Genomic DNA, 14,808 nt, shown 5'->3' on the forward strand with positions numbered 1-14,808 from the left:
AATTTTCAGGCACAGTGGAAAGAGGCAGTATTCACTTCTTTACAAAGGCAAGACTGTCAGGTTGGAATGTCGGGACATCCCTGAGGTTTTGAGCACTAAACTGAGCAATGATGTGTAGGTTCCAAAGTACATTTCTAAAATAAAAGTCATTCCTTTTATACATGAGCAGAGTCTTCAAATTTGAACTTTTATTCAAAAATAAACACAGGAATCTGAAAAATAAAATGAGGATGTTTAGATACAAGAAGCATTTTTTAAAACCATCGGAGAAGTTATCCCTCTAGCAGGCGGAGGCGATGGTCCAGAGCCCTGGCAAGCGTTGGACAAAAGCCATTTCGCTAGCTGTGTCTTATCTCACTTTGCCCTATCCATCCCCTTGCTACCTCATTGCCTTTCTCTCTCCCCTGTTGTGTAACTCCTTTGTCTTTTCCTTTTCCATTTTCTCTTTTCCTTTATTCTCACTTATTTTATCCTTTCTCTTTACAACCTGTTCTCATTCTTCAGCCTCCAAAGAAACGAACTGCAATTCTGTTTTCATTTATACTGTTAGTTTTACTGCTACTAATATGCTTTTTTTAAAAAAATTATTTATTCAGTTTTATTTTTGGCTGTGTTTGGTCTTCGTTGCTGCACGCGGGCTCCCTCTAGTTGCGGCGAGCGGGGTCTACTCTTCATTGCGGTGCGCGGGCTTCTCATTGTCGTGGCTTCTCTTGTTGCGGAGCACGGGCTCTAGGTGCGCAGGCTTCAGCAGTTGTGGCACGTGGGCTCAGTAGTTGTGGCTTGTGGGCTCCAGAGCGCAGGCTCAGTAGCTGTGGCGCACGGGCTTAGTAGCTCCGCGGTATGTGGGATCTTCCCAGGCCAGGGCTCAAACCCGTGTCCCTTGCATTGGCAGGCGGATTCTTAACCACTGTGCCACCAGGGAAGCCCTAGGTTGCATTTTAACATAAACTTGTATATGACCATTGGTGGATTTTTTTAAGGAATGTGAAGGAACCTTGATTACCTTTTTTTAAAAGGAATGCAGACTACTCACTAAATTATCCCTTTACCTGGACGCTTGAATGGAATTGTTGTCGATGAAAGCCAGAAATTTGCGGTTCTGAGTAACCATCTTCCTTCTTCCTCAACATAGAAGGAAGACATTCAAATCAAAACACTTGCGTTTCTTGATGTCTAATAGAGTAACCAGTAGTTAAGATAATGTTCCTTGTGTGTTTTGATCTTTGGATTTCATTTTAATTCATGTAATAGAGTAGGAAGACTTGTGTTCTTCAGATCTATCTCCTTGGCATTGTTGGAAGGATTGAAGGAGATGATGTGTGCGGGGGGCACTGTGCCTAGCACATTGCAAATAGTGATGTGACTGCATTATTGTTATTATGTATAAATTGTACTAGCATCTGTCGGCTAAGCAGGTAAAAATTAAGAATAAATTTTTCTCCTGAAAATTTCACCCATCTCTACTATTTAAATGTTACTCACCTTTAAAAAGTTTTACAATTCTTCCCCCAAGAATAGGGAATGCAAGGTGAACATGGGAAATTTTGAACAAGATACCTATGTTTTTCTTTCTTTACTTGGAAGAAATCACTGAATTCTGTAGAACATTTATTTGTTTCTCAAAACAAATAAGAAAATGATAGTATAGAAAACAAACTCATGGTTACCAAAGAGGAAACGTGGGCGGGGGATAAATCAGGAGTTTGGGATTAACAAACACACTACTATATATAAAATAGATAATCAACAGGGACCTACTGTGTAGCACAGGGAACTCTACCCAATATTCTGTAATAACCTATATGGGAAAAGAATCTGAAAAAGAATGGATATATGTATAGGTATAACTGAATCACTTTGCTGTGCACCTGAAACTAACACAACATTGTAAATCAACTACACTCCATTATAAGATAAAAGTTAAATTTAAAAAAAGAAAATGATAGTATATCCTCAGTAGTCGTTTGACGTTTTCTCTTGCAGCTGTTTTAGTAGACACAGATAAAAAGCAGTTTCATGAACGTAAGTCCGCCACCCCCACGCTACACCTTTTTATTTTGATGGTGTGTGAACTGGATGCCCCTACTTTGGGGGGACCTTCTTTATTCTTCTGCTGTTACTACTCTCACTGTCTGCTTAAGTAGTAGTAAATTCGTAAATTCTGTGTCTTGAATTATATATTTCAGGCACATTATAGATTAAATAAATGTTGGTTGAATGGCCTGAGAAGTGCATTTTGCATCCTGTCTCAATACCACTGTTTCTATGAGAGGATATTATCTAGATTTCAGGTGACCAGCTTAACCTAAGCTGTTCGTGTTGGGAGCCGTCAGTATTAACATAAGAAGCTTATTTTTACTTTATGTAAGTTCCTTCGTCATAATAGCTTCATAGATGCTTCATAGAGGGAGAAAGAAAAGACAAGAAAACACGGAAGTATTTTAATTCTTGGCTTCAGTAGAGAGAATTATGTGTTTGGGGGTGTGTGCATGTATATGGATTTTGTATATACATACAGCATATATCTCATTACATACATATCCACATATTTTCTTTGTTTACAAGAATAACTGGTGATGTTCTGTTTGAATATTTTGTTGGAGTTAGGCATAATAAATAATTTACATTGAGAACACATAGTCCCTCTACCTCCACCCGCAAAAGAAAGAAAAAACTTTTGCTTGGGTGGATAATGGAACCTCAGTTTGTGTGTGAGATTCTTTAGGACTCAGTATTTTTTTCTTGTGGTTTCAAAATTTAAACCTGGAAATCATCTGAAGTTATATAATGTAATGTCTCCATCTTATAGATTTGGAAACTGAGGCCCAGAAATTTTAAAAGGCTTGCCCCAAATTACATAGTTAGTAAAAATTCTCCATTTCTGACATCTGAAGAATGGAGTTACCCAAGAATATAAAGTTGTTACTCTTTAATGTTCAATACATGCCAGTGGAGTTTCATGGAGTGTGGAAGCAGACCAAGTCCCCTTGAAATCATTGTTATTATAAAAACCATCTTTAAGTGCCTTTTTGGGATGGTACTGTGTTTGCATCCTATAAAAAGTGAGCTGAATAGACAGGGTCTCTGCCCTCTAGAAGTTTATAATCAAAAACAGATAATGTAGCTGACATCTGTTATTGTATTAAGGTCCTACAAATAAACATTGATCCAAATACATAAATAAAAGTTTTATATCAGAGACAAGTAAAAACCTGTTTGCTTGCCTGATTCATCCCTACACTGAAACCATCCGTGGAAGTTGTAAAATGACTAAACTGGACTAATCCTGACACCAGGATATTCCTGTAGGTTGTTATTTTTTAAGGGTTTTCATGGAGTGCTGGCATTACCATCATGTCACTGATAGCTTATTGTGAGTGGGTCTAGATTCAGAGATGTTGTTTTTATCTTTCTGGTTAAAGAATTGGAAAGAATTGAATTTTCCTCCCTCTATGGATTTTTCTCATTTCTGCGATACCTGCTATTGTAAACCAGCATTCTGGAGTGTACTTTACAAAAGGTATCCAAGCCCCCCATGTTAATAGAAATGATATGTTTTTAAAAATTAACAGCCTTTCCCCCACTCTAAGTCACTAGAAAATGCATTAAAACAAATATAGGAGTTTAGGATTGATGCTGTAATGAGATGAACTTATATATCCAAAAGGCTTCGAAGGGAATATTGTAAGAAGAGGTAAGTTCACAACTTTGGAATGAGCAGATCTGGTTGTAAGTTTGAGTAAAGCTATACCAACTAAAATTAAGCATATAAAAGTTGGCAAGGGAGATAGGTGTTGAGTTTGATCAAATATTTTCTCTCTGCATGCTTCAACTTTAATGAAAGGTATTTTAACAGTCACATCAAAAATGAGGTGTGGGGAAACTAAAACAGCAACATCGGGAAGCCTAAACATGAACCCATAACAAAGTTCAAGACATTAAAAAAAATAGCTGTCCCTACCCTAGTGTGGGTGTCTGTGTAAATTAAACCATGTGGGTGCATAAATTAATTAGAAGCACAGTCACTGATATAAATCAAACTTATTTGGTACACTGATGAAATGAGCATTGTTTATAAGATTATCTTGTTATTTAATCTCTTCTATATAAACCTGGCTGGTTAGAATTATGAAGTAATAATACAATGAATGTGATGATGGTATACTTTTTTCTTAGTACAGGCCTGATCCTGTAGGCCTTTCTTGACTGGGGTTTGTGAATATAGAGGACCATAAGAGCTGGAAATTTTAATTAGCAAGAATGTTCCTCCTTTCCCCCTCCAGTTGTGTGGGTTTTTTTTTTTTTTTATTTAAATCTCAGGATGTTCCCTGGATAGTTTATTCTTTTTGAACCACTAATCTACTGACCCCAGAAGAAGGAACTGCCTTTAGATATTATTTTCTCAAAACTGTGCAAAGTTCATTATGAGAGCTACCTGCTGTCTTCCAGCTATACTCTGCTGTGCCACTGGGTCTCAAATAAAGAGAAAGTTCTACTTACAAATGAAGCCATTAGGAATTTCTTGAATAAACAAAGTTTTTTTTTCTTTGATGTGCAAAGGAATTTTGTTTATAACTATTAGTCATATAAGTCCATGTCTAACACATGCAAGGAACATTTGTTATCTTTTGTATGAAATGGAAAGTACTCTTGTCAGCTAGAGAGTAGAAAACAGAAACACTTTTTAAAAAAGCTAAACAGAATCCTAGTGCAAAAGAATATTGTTAGTGTCATTATTTAGTATTTGATTCAGAACTTTTGCTTGGTATTTTTTCCCCTTATTTACCCTGCCTACTTTCCTAGTTTGCCACCCCCCAGACTCCATGAAGTTGGTTTTTTGATGTCTACAAATGAAAACTTTGCTTATGGGAAGTTAAATCAAAGCTGTGCACTTTATTGACCTTGCTCTCAGGTTGCTTACCTACTCCATGGCGTTCTTTTATTCTTTAACAGAACTTGACAGTGGTGTCCAATCATTTAACTAAGGAATTGCAGGGAAAAAAATGTCACAGGTAATTCCCTCTTGATTTATTTTTATGAATGGAGGCTGATGGCTTGTTGTTTCTACTTAATCTCATTTAGAGAATGGATTTAGAACAGGGTCCTTCTAGGATTATGCACAGGGCAATTAGGAATGTGTATCATAAAATCTTAATTGTGATTTCATTTTGCCCTAAACGGTTAGGATGCTTTTTTCCTTCTCTACTGGTCTATGTTGATGTTAAACATTTCCAAATTGACAAATCCGCTATCTGGATATATTACTTTAAAGATTTTTGTCTTATCTTCATAGGAGTGCCGCACATCTCCATTTCAACAGTGACTATGATGCCATGGCAGCGTCCCCTGGCTGTTAGCAGAATATGTAGTATTTCTGTGGTTTTGTGAATCAGTAACCACTAAAAGATTTCAGACCCATCACCTATGAATGCTTTGTGCAGAGTTTGCTTCATGAGAGCAAATGTGGCGTAAGACAACCTCAACAGTACGTGTAAGGATACATTTTCACTGTTACACTTGGCTCTGTCCTGGATTATGCAACTTGGATTTTCAGTCACTGTTAAACTATGCAGATATATCTGATGGCGTTTGGGTCTGTTTCCCGGAAGCCTTTCAGGACAATACTTGTGAAACCAGTATTGAAATCAGGGGCTCTGCTGATCAGAGTCAGGCATATGGTGGGACATGATGCCTTCTGGGTTGAAGAGGTCACAAACAGTGGGCCGACTGTTCTTCTCTGCTTGCTTACTTGAGCTTGCTTCTCAGATCTGATAGGAAGCATGTTTCAAAGAGCTGAGAAGGCAATATGGGCTACATGCCCTTTTTCTAGCTGAGAGTGATGCGTATGACCAGAGTGTGTGAGAAGCTCTGGGGGTATAGTCTGGGTCTCTGTTGAATAGAAGCCCTGGTGGTAAAAGTAAAGGGCTACAAGTTATACCCTTCCGAATTTTTCTGATGAGTATAGCTTCTCCATGGGCTGTCTATTCTATTGGGTGGAAAGATCTAGCCTTCTTGTGCTTTCCTAGTTTCTTTCCCTAAACATTTATCTTTTCCTTTTACTGTGAATTATGTCACTTATCTCTTCCTTCATTTTGATACAGTCAGATACTATGTTATCTTAGGATCTTTGGGAAGCTGACTTAAACTAGGTCCTCCTGCAAACAGATCCTGAGACGGTGCCTTTCATGAAGGTACTTAGTTTGGGTAGATCCCAGAGTAGGAGTGAAGGGCCTGGGGAAACCAGTACAAAGATGAATTACTGAAATACTACTGTTAATGATGCTCATTCTCGCTTGGGCCTTCAGAGGTACCTCATGAATATGTCTCCGCCCAAAATAAAAGGGGAAAATGTTTACCCGTTTGCTCTCATTCTCGGTTGAGCAGTGTGGCCCTGGGAGCATTAATTCTCCACACTTCTGATTTGTGCCCGTGCGTCCTCCTCCAGGTTGTCAGGAATTGTGAGGCACACGGGGCAAGCTCAGAGCAAGATGCTAATTAGCTACGAATGGGGGAAGTTGGCTGATGTGGCTAGGACAGGTGGTGAGACGGGAAGGGTGTTTGGTAGCGCAGGGGAGGAACCTGCTCTAGGGACTGATGCCGTGTTTTCAGGGAGGCGCTAAAACCTAGAGCCCTCTGGAGCAGTGTCTGTGCCGAATCCCTCGTTTGTTGTAGCATGCTTCTCAGGTGAGTTCAGGTGCTTTTACCCCCCACTTTGTTGTTAGAAAGGAACGTTGACATTTTCCTAATAATTTCAGCGTACCACTTGAAAAATTCCCCATTAGGACCGGAGTGATCTGGAATAGGTAATGCATTTCCCTATCATGGGCACGGTTCCATCGCTTTAGCCACATGGAAGCACAAACATTTATAGGCCTTATCTCAATTATATACCATATCCTTGATTTTGGAATGGGGGGAAAGTTGTTAACTGTTTAGCTACTCTTACTATTCTTCTGAAAAACAGTTATTTAGCAGAATTCTTCCTCAGGGTGATTTGGCTCTTTCAGGTCTTTAAACGTAGACTCAAATCCTCACCACCTTTTTCCAGATGGAACCGGGAACCCCAATAGGTATAGTTAATGCCTCTATTAAACTGTGATATCTGATAGATTAGTGAAGATTTAGAGAAGAGCGTAAGGAAAAACAAAAAGGTAGTCCTCAGTGAAATGAAAACCGTACGCACGTCTTCAGTACTTAGAGACGGAAGAGACTGTTTCCCAAACCAACTTCTAAGAAGAGCAGCTGAGTTACACAGTTATTATATGTGTTCTTTTATTGTAGTTATGGGTTTTTATTGGAGTCATGGTCCAAAAATGATAAGGCTAACTGTTGTCATGGATCATGCAGAGGGGATGAAAGAACATCAAAGTTCCCTACCATCCACCCTAAGCTGCAGTTCAGATCTTTAACACCCTTCTCTTCTCATAAGTGGGTGGACTGATATTAATAGTTTCTGTGTTGTGTCTGACTTCTTTCCTTCCCGGACGTTCCTGTTTTTTTGTTGTTGTTGTTTTTTCTTTTAAATTAATTAATTAATTTATTTTTGGCTGTGTTGGGTCTTCGTTTCTGTTCGAGGGCTTTCTCTAGTTGTGGCAAGCGGGGGCCACTCTTCATCGCGGTGCGCGGGCCTCTCACTATTGCGGCCTCTCTTGTTGCGGAGCACAGGCTCCAGACGCGCAGGCTCAGTAGTTGTGGCTCACGGGCTTAGTTGCTCCACGGCATGTGGGATCTTCCCAGACCAGGGCTCGAACCCATGTCCCCTGCATTGGCAGGCAGACTCTCAACCACTGCGCCACCAGGGAAGCCCCTGGATGTTCCTGTTTTTAAAGAAATACTTACTGCTTCTAAGATTGATACTTTAAGGATGGTAGAGAAGAACACGTTCTCCATGTGGACAAGTAGATGGAAGGGCACCTTGCAAATGAAATGCATCACACAGGATCTGACATATAGTAATTCCCTCAATAAATTATTATATATTTTTTAAAGGTAATGGACAGGGACAGGAAAAGAGGGAGAGGCAGATTCTAATGTGAATATAATACGGAGCTGTTAGAACATCGTCAATCAATTGGGAGTTTTGTTATCCAGTGAAATGCTCTTCTGATTTGCTCTTTTGCTCCATTTCAGGACAGACAGTACTGTTTCAATCAAGAAAGAATTCAGCGTACTCTGTTAGGACTTTGTTTTGGTCTGAGGGAGTCGAACAGTTGGGTGATTTGAGGTTAAGATACCTTAGCACCTTGAGGGCACAGTACAGCCTGAAGGGTGTCATAGAATATACCATCTAGAGGATAAGGAGTTTTAGATGCTAAGGAAAATGATTTCCCTTTGTGGGCTCTTCAGGAACACTTTTCTATCTTGTGGTTGGTCGCTTTCAATGTATGGCAATTGCTTTCCATTATGATCCCAAGCTCCAATCAATAGGTACAATATTATGCAACTTATAGTTACATTATAACCAAAATATGTCAAATGTGGTTTCTGAGTGGCTAATTTACAGTAAGTCTTTCTCAGTCCCTAAAGTGGATGTTATGACTAATTTGAACTCCCAGGGACAGAGGCATTTTTGTTATATGAAAAGTGTGTGTGATGGGGGCGTGGGGTGCAGGGTGTAGAGATAGGAGGAGCAGTAAACCAGTGTGTCAGCTTATTCACATACAGATTGATCTCTCGGCATCTCCTTTGCATCCTCATGGGTTGTTGTGAGTTATCTGCTCACCCTGGGAGAGATGTGCTCTGAATTCTAATAATTTGAAATCTGCGAATCTATTAAAACCATATTTGTAGCGCTAAAAAAAAAATTGATATTCACCGGGCAGTTTGCCCAACAAGAGAAAGTCAAAGAGATTATACACTTATCCTAAGTAACAGCAGCCACCCTGCCAATTCCTCCTTTGAAAGAATACAGCAGACCCCAATTATACATCTACGGGTAAGGGGAGACAAGAAAAGAACTCAATATATCAAAATCAGAAAGTAAATTCCACGATAATGGTTACAATAATGTTTCAAGATGTGATTTCAGCGTGGGTCTAGTCATGAACTAATCATAGCTTAGATGGGTTTAAAATTGTTTAAAGCACATCCTGAGGTTGTTAAATATGTTTACTCCTCTCCCTTGAAATTAGAATATTCACTCATATAACAATAGACCCCAAGATCACACGGGGCAAGGACAGCCACCTCATTGTTTGACAAAGAAAGCGAGGCCCGAGTGTCATGGTGACATACTGTGGTCAAAACGTGGTCTTCTGATTTCCCATCTAAAGGTCTTTTCATCAGGGACTGAATTAACATATTTACCACCTACAGTATACCAGGGGCTGGTGATACAAAGATGCATAAGCCGGTGTTTCTGAGGGAGCTCTGCTACATGCAGTGGGTGGTAAGCTAATCTGTTCAGAGTTGTACTTTGATCTTCCCAAGGATAGGTTTTGTCCTGTTGATCTTTAGGGTCTCAGCATCAACCATCATGCCTGGCACTTACTAGGAAGGTACCTAATCATTGCTTGATGGATGGATGAATGAATGAATGAGTGAAGGTGATAATTGCTGATCATTGTGCCATGGAGTCACAGAGGGCAGGCAAATCCAGGAAGAATTCACACAGGAGAGAAGGTTTTAGTCAAGTTTTTGAATAGTGTTTTTCTACAGCAAAAAGAGTGGAGAATCAGCAAGCTCAGCTGAAGGACACTCTCCTTTAGAGTACGAACCAAGCTGTATTCATCTTTGTATGCTCTGGAGTCCAGCAGAGTGGCTGGCACTTAGTGGATTCTCAAAAAATACCCTGTGTGGGTTTCTCCCTATATAAACTTGAAGTGCACCTTTCTTTACTTTCTGTATTAAGAATTTGGTAAATGTTTTGGTTTTAAAATATTTCTTGTTTGATTATATCTAAATAATATGTATGCTAGAGTAAATGAAATGTTACCAAAAGAATAACTCTCTCCTTCGATTTAATTATGTCAATAAAAGTTGAAAGGACTATTTGCTCAGATAATCCTCACTTTACGGTAATTGGGAATCGACTTTCTTTCTTGGGCTGTTGAAGGCGACTACTTCAAATGACTACACTAGGCATGACGTAGAGTCCCACTGTTCATTTTCAATTAACCACGTTGTTGATCATCTTGTCCAGTAACAGTACTTCAGTTGTTTGCACCGCCTATCTCAGTTGAGTAGAGCATGGAGTCAACAAGAGCCTGATTATGGATTTTATTCTTGTATGGGCTGGTTAGATTTGCAAAGTGAAAAACCTCTTGAATAAACATAGCACTCCAAATGTTGGTTAGCTGTTAAATAAATGGGTGCTGTTCTTACAAAGGAGGACTTGGCTAAAGAAGGTAGATCATCACATCTCATTACCATTCTTGGATGAACAACCAAAGCATGTATTCTGGTGACAGTGGTTTCATAACATTAACGTGTGTGTGTGTGTGTGTGTGTGTGTGTGTGTGTGTGAGAGAGAGAGAGAGAGAGAGGGAGAAAGAGAGAGAGAGGGAAGTGTGTTTCTCTCTGAAATTAGTATTTACCTCTTTAATGGAAATAGGAAACCCACAATGTTCATTGTTGGCTTAAATCTTTTTTCAGATTAAAATACCACCCTAATATGAGTTCATAAATATTTGAATTTGTTTGTAAATTTTAAAGCACTGTGTACTTGAGCAGGAAAAAAATTAAAGGAAAAATAATGTCAAGCAAGTAAAGTGTCCAGGTTGAGTAATACTGATTACATTAAAGTGAAATAGCTACCGCTTCCTCAAAACATCAGACTTTTTAAAAGGATATATCACCTCAAACATGTGTGAATCTTATTTTGAATAGATTAATGTTGATTATATTTTATACCAACAGCAAAACAGATAAACTTGCTATTTAGATATCTCATTTGAACTGAGAAAACATATCAGTTCAGCTGGATGTGTGTTGAAGTTTTAGCTACAGAATCATCCAACGAGCCTGAGTAATGAAAGCTGACCTATGGTTTCTTTTTTTTTTTTTTTTTTAATTTATTTTTTCTTTTTGGCTGCGTTGGGTCTCCATTGCTGTGTGCGGGCTTTCTCTAGTTGCCGCGAGCGGGGGCTACTCTTCATTGCCATGCGGTGGCTTCTCTTGTTGTGGAGCTCGGGCTCTAGGCGGGCAGGCTCAGTAGTTGTGGTGCTTGGGCTTAGTTACTCCGCAGCATGTGGGATCCTCTCGGACCAGGGCTCAAACCCGTGTCCCCTGCATTGGCAGGTGGATTCTCAACCACTGCGCCACCAGGGAAGCCATGACCTATGGTTTCTTGAAAGATGTTTTTACTTAATTGCCAAGATAGCTTAGATGTTGTTTAGTGCCTTGTCAGTTGCCCTGTAGTATTCAGATAATTGAAAGTATTGGTCAGTAACCTCCTTGTGCATGTTTTTAAGCTGCTGTTTCTTTTTCTTAATGAAGCATATTAAATATCTTTAACATCACCTGCCTATTTTATTGGAGTCACACTTTCGAGAAAAACAAAACACCTACATAGAGTTACAGGAGAGAGCTTTTGCAACAGAGATGACAGAGATCAGTGGAATGCCAAAATTACCGGAGTGAAGAAAACAGAATTGAAGATGAGACCAAAAACAGAGAGACAGAAAAGCCCTCTGGCAAAATATAGCTCTGGAGGAAAATATGTTAGAAGGTAGAACTTCATAGAAAAAAATGTATTTTATGGGAAAAATACACTAAAAACCACATGACCTCCTAGTTACTGAAATAGAAATTCAGATTTTATATACAAAGTAAACTACTCAAAAGAATTGTCAAAGAAGTCATTATTAAAATTACTGTTTTGTTTTTTACAGATACAGATATTCCTTGAAATACCCCAAAAGAAAAAACCAACAAATTAATGCATTTTCAAATAAAATGTTAAAAATAATAAAGGAACTATATTTAATTAACCTTAGAATTCCTTATTGTAAATATTACTAGAACACTAATCATGGTAGTATGTATCTTTTAATTAGTGATGATTCCTAGGGAGAGTTAAACAGTTAGGAAGTATATGTTTATAGATTTGGGGGGGTCTTGTTATTCTTTTAAGCAAATGTTTAATTATAGAGGAAAGAAAATTTGAAAATAATATCCACCTTAAACTTTAAAAAAGAAGTTAGAGGACACAGTAGCAGGGTAGAAATAGGTCTTTGGTCATCATGCTTTGGAATGCAAATAAGATCAGTTTTGCGAATGATCCTAGTCTGAGTGGGCTCAGATTTATGGTGTTTGATGGCCTGTTTTAAGAAGTAGTCAATTTTGTTCCAGTTAGAAAGTTAACTGGCAATATTAGTTTTCATACCTCCAAATTAGTCTTAGTTATAAATTCATGATGCTAGTCAAATGTTAAATACACTTTTGTGCTTTGTGCTTGGTTGCATAAGATAGTTTCAAACAGTAAAGTAAGATGATTAGGACTGCTCAACCTAAAAGACGGCACGGGTCTAGTGTGGAATGGTTTCTATGATGTCTAAGGCACCACCCTCGTTTACAAAGAAGCTCTTAAATTTAGAGTAGCCTGGATATCCACAGCATTAAACATAATACTTCACTGGTAATACATAAAACATTCCAGTGTACACATTTCATGTTGACATGTTTACAGAAAAGTCTCTAAATTGTAATCATTAGTCAAATATAAGATTCGCACAGGTGTGTGCATTAGGCAGTTGCAGGCCAGGGTCCCCATGTACCTCTTGCTCATGACTCAGTTCAGGTGTTTCTTCTTTTTTAAGCGTTCCCTCTCCGCCTTGTCCACCTGGTCTAGGTTTCGTGCCCTCTTGGTCAGGAGCTTCCTGGGAATCCCTCTATCCCTGTTCCTACCATACCATCTGTTCCCATCACACCATATTATAATTGCTTTCTTAGTTATTCTCACCTCCATTTAGGCTGCTTTGATTTGTGGCCGTGTCTCATTCGTGCTGGTACCTTCAGCACCCAGTACAGTGTCTGGCACACAGGTGTCCGGTGCTGAGTAGGTGCTTGAATGCATGCATAATTGAATGAATGGGAGGAAGGAAGAACTAGACAAAATACATCGTGTGATGGAAATATCACCTTAGGTTTATAGACTGTTTTTCACTTATCTTCCGCTACATTTGGAGAAGTAGGCACGGAGCTATGATGCTATTTAATTTACGGAAGAAGAAAAGGCAAATGATTTGACCAGAGTCAACAGACGTGTCAGACACAGCCCCAGACTACCTCCTTCGGATTGCGTTTGTTCACTCTGTATTGCTGATTCTTTATCATAGTAATGAGGTTAATGTTAATGAGGCTGCCTGAGGCCAGGTTGAAAGTGGGGAGAGTTTACCCCCAGAGCAATATAGCATGCTCAGCCAAAGATATCCACCACGTTCCCCTTACTTGCCCCTTTTTTTCCTAAATGCTGTTACTGCACCTACTATTATTTTTCTGTCATTGTTCATGAATCTGTGATTGATGAGCACCTAGAAACAATGCCCAACACCAGACCAGATTAGGACAAGGGCAATTTTCCTGAAATTTTACCAAATAGAATTTCTGAAGGTGAGTTGCTTACTACAAAGCCAAATTCCCTTTGGTGCCCCAAATCAGTCCCAGCCTAAAGGATAGAGGCCCTGAACAGAAACCTGATGTGACTTTTTGAGTCAGGGCCACCATTTGGTGCAGTTGTAGTGGAATGTTACTGGACATAGAAGTTTTGACCCCATGAAGTTGTGGTTGAGAGGGGTGGTGAGGATTCTGGGCTTTCTGGGCAAAGGGCAGCCATTGGGGAAGAATTAGCATGTTCATGTGTGACAACATGGGCAAGTAGCAGCCAAGGAAGGGCATGGGACCCTGGAAGTGTAGGAGGTCGGTGACATGGAGCACTCCCATTGAGTCCAGTGATGAAATGAGCCCTGCCTTCCCAAGTCCAGAGTTGATCCTTTTCTTGTCATGATATTTCCCTTTTCACTGAGAAACAGGAAGAAGGAAGGCCTGCTAATTAGAAACGTAGGATAGAGGGAGTTCAGGACACTGGAGGGTTAGTTTGCATAGCAGATCTCTAAAGAGAAGGACTAGTTAGTTGGATTAGATCTTTCTTTGAGCGGGAATTACCTCCTTCCCTGTTTGGGGTCATACACTTAATATAGCAGGACTGTATAGCTAGTTTCTAGACTTTATGTTAAACAGTATGTTTACGCAAATAGGAAATTGCTTATTAAGGCAAAGACTTTTGGAAAATCTGTTTTCATAAGTGTCCCCTTTCATATTTTTTTCTTAACTAAGTAAGAAAGTAATATTCACACCTCACACTTTAAATTTCGTTCTGTGTCTTAGATATCCCAGCAGGTATGTTTGAATTGAGGGTATTGGGGTATGATCTCTCTCTGAGGTTTTTGAAATGCTGTTTTGCAGTTTTTTCTGTGTGATTTCAGAGGACAGAGCTAGAACCTGAGTGTAGTTTACAGAAAGACACAATTTTAGAGCAAATTTTCTAAGAACTAGAATAATGACACCAAGATTATCCCATATCAGAGATCATCTAGTTCAGGCCTCTGTAGTCATGGTGTGACCCAGAGTTACACAGCTGGAATAAATAACCCAATTGGTAAATGAGACTGAACCTATGTTGATGTTAGTAAAAATACAGTGGGCGGCCTGCAGATCACGAGGATTGTTCTGGATTAGGGGAGCTGATTAGTGATGTTGTTGATGGAATCACCACATTTTATAGTGAAACAGATTAGATGATCAGACAATGTGTAACCAGAATAGACTGTGACCGCCTTGAGGACAGACGGTAAGCTTTCCTCTTGATGT

At 39.3% G+C, this 14,808-nt stretch overlaps 1 protein-coding gene across 9 annotated transcripts in view; it reads left to right on the forward strand.

The window, feature by feature from the left end:
* Positions 1-14,808, forward strand: part of BNC2 (basonuclin 2) — a 417,278-nt gene that overhangs the window by 176,440 nt on the left and 226,030 nt on the right. Inside the window, exon 1 of one of the 9 annotated variants that reach the window (XM_036855923.1) lies at positions 4,953-5,012. The exons of the other annotated variants lie outside the window; for them this stretch is intronic. Coding sequence (XP_036711818.1) covers positions 5,004-5,012 — 9 coding nt within the window. The 5' untranslated portion in view covers positions 4,953-5,003. Of the gene's footprint in view, positions 1-4,952; positions 5,013-14,808 lie in introns of those variants that run through there. 9 annotated transcript variants of the gene reach the window in all.

The sequence above is a fragment of the Balaenoptera musculus genome, chromosome 6 (assembly GCF_009873245.2).
Source record: "Balaenoptera musculus isolate JJ_BM4_2016_0621 chromosome 6, mBalMus1.pri.v3, whole genome shotgun sequence".
Classification (NCBI taxonomy): Eukaryota; Metazoa; Chordata; class Mammalia; order Artiodactyla; family Balaenopteridae; genus Balaenoptera; species Balaenoptera musculus.